Genomic DNA, 1,419 nt, shown 5'->3' on the forward strand with positions numbered 1-1,419 from the left:
ACGGGCAATTCCTTCGACCTCATGGCTTGGTTTTTGCTCTGACATGCACTGTCAACTGTGGGACCTTATATAGACAGGTGTGTGCCTTTCCAAATCATGTCCAATCAATTGAATTTACCACAGGTGGACTCCAATCAAGTTGTAGAAACATCTCAAGGATGATCAATGGAAACAGGATGCACCTGAGCTCCATTTTGAATCTCATAGCAAAGGGTCTGAATACTTATTTACATAAGGTATTTCTATTTTTAATAAAAACCTGTTTTCGCTTTGTCATTATGGGGTATTGTGTATAGATTGATGAAGAAAATGTTTGTCATTATGGGGTATTGTGTGTAGATTAATTAGGATTTTAATTTTTWAWTTTTTATCCATTTTAGAAGGTTGTAACGTAACAAAATGTGGAAAAAGTCAAAGGGTCTGAATACTTTCCGCTAGGAATAGGTAGCCATTTGACACCGACTCAAAGATGAAACCACGTGGTTCAGGGAACTGTGCTTGTTGCAAACCCTGGCCTGAGACCTGAAGAACATTGAAGAACATCTGTTTATTGCTGAAACCCTCAGCCRAGCCACCAACACGATTGTGACATTCTGTCATGAAGATGTCAACCACAACCCCTCACTTCCTCTTTCAAACAAAAGCTCTTTTCAGATCAGTGAAACGAAACTTTGCACATGCATCCGTCCTTGTAATACATGAACAGGCTCTGTCACCACCCCATCAGAACAGAAGCAGAGTAGACCCCCCCCCACAATCAACACAACTTAGCGGTATATAAAACAAGATCACTGAATTAGCCGGTTAACTTTGATAAACAAGCAGAATTAACAGTTTGGTTTGTCTGATTTAGAAAGCTAAACGTGTTTTTGGTGGAATTAAACCCATTTCAAGTTTTATCTTTCTAAAAAAAAAAACYCCCCGCTATTTCAGGTTATTTAGAAAAGTTAGCTTTGCCAACTCCTTGATCCTGCTTCATAGTTACAATTCTTCAGGGAAACCTGTTTCAGTCTTCCAGAGATTTGAGACTGGGACAGAGGTTCACCTTCTCTTCTGTATCTTTGGCTGCACAGGGCTAACATGCAATGCTTTATGCAACAGTACAATACAGAAGTCTTTTTTTTTTAATGATCAGAAATCATGTTATCTCTGACTGATTGTTGTGTTTCTCTATTCCAGCAGCAGCAGCAGCAGCAGCAGCACATTCACCATCTGGCCGTTCATTACAATACCTGTCATCTTCCTGATTATTTTAATCTCTTGCTGCTTGTGTCCCTGCTGCTGCTTGTACAACATGTGCCGGAAGCCCAGACGTAAGTCTCCTTTGATCACAACATGTTTACTCTAATATGCTGAAGCCCAGATGTACAGTGCTTTGCAAAAGTATTCACCCCCCCCCCCCTTTAGGTGTTTTTACTA

At 40.2% G+C, this 1,419-nt stretch overlaps 1 protein-coding gene across 3 annotated transcripts in view; it reads left to right on the forward strand.

The window, feature by feature from the left end:
- The window catches only part of LOC112073440 (protein shisa-5-like), a 33,744-nt gene that overhangs the window by 19,521 nt on the left and 12,804 nt on the right, over positions 1-1,419 (forward strand). For all 3 annotated transcript variants that reach the window (XM_024140731.2, XM_070440143.1, XM_024140728.2), the window contains exon 3: positions 1,180-1,313. In XM_024140731.2, the coding sequence (XP_023996499.1) occupies positions 1,180-1,313 (134 nt within the window). The remainder of the gene's footprint in view (positions 1-1,179; positions 1,314-1,419) is intronic.

The sequence above is a fragment of the Salvelinus sp. IW2-2015 genome, unplaced genomic scaffold, assembly GCF_002910315.2.
Source record: "Salvelinus sp. IW2-2015 unplaced genomic scaffold, ASM291031v2 Un_scaffold2262, whole genome shotgun sequence".
NCBI lineage: Eukaryota > Metazoa > Chordata > Actinopteri > Salmoniformes > Salmonidae > Salvelinus > Salvelinus sp. IW2-2015.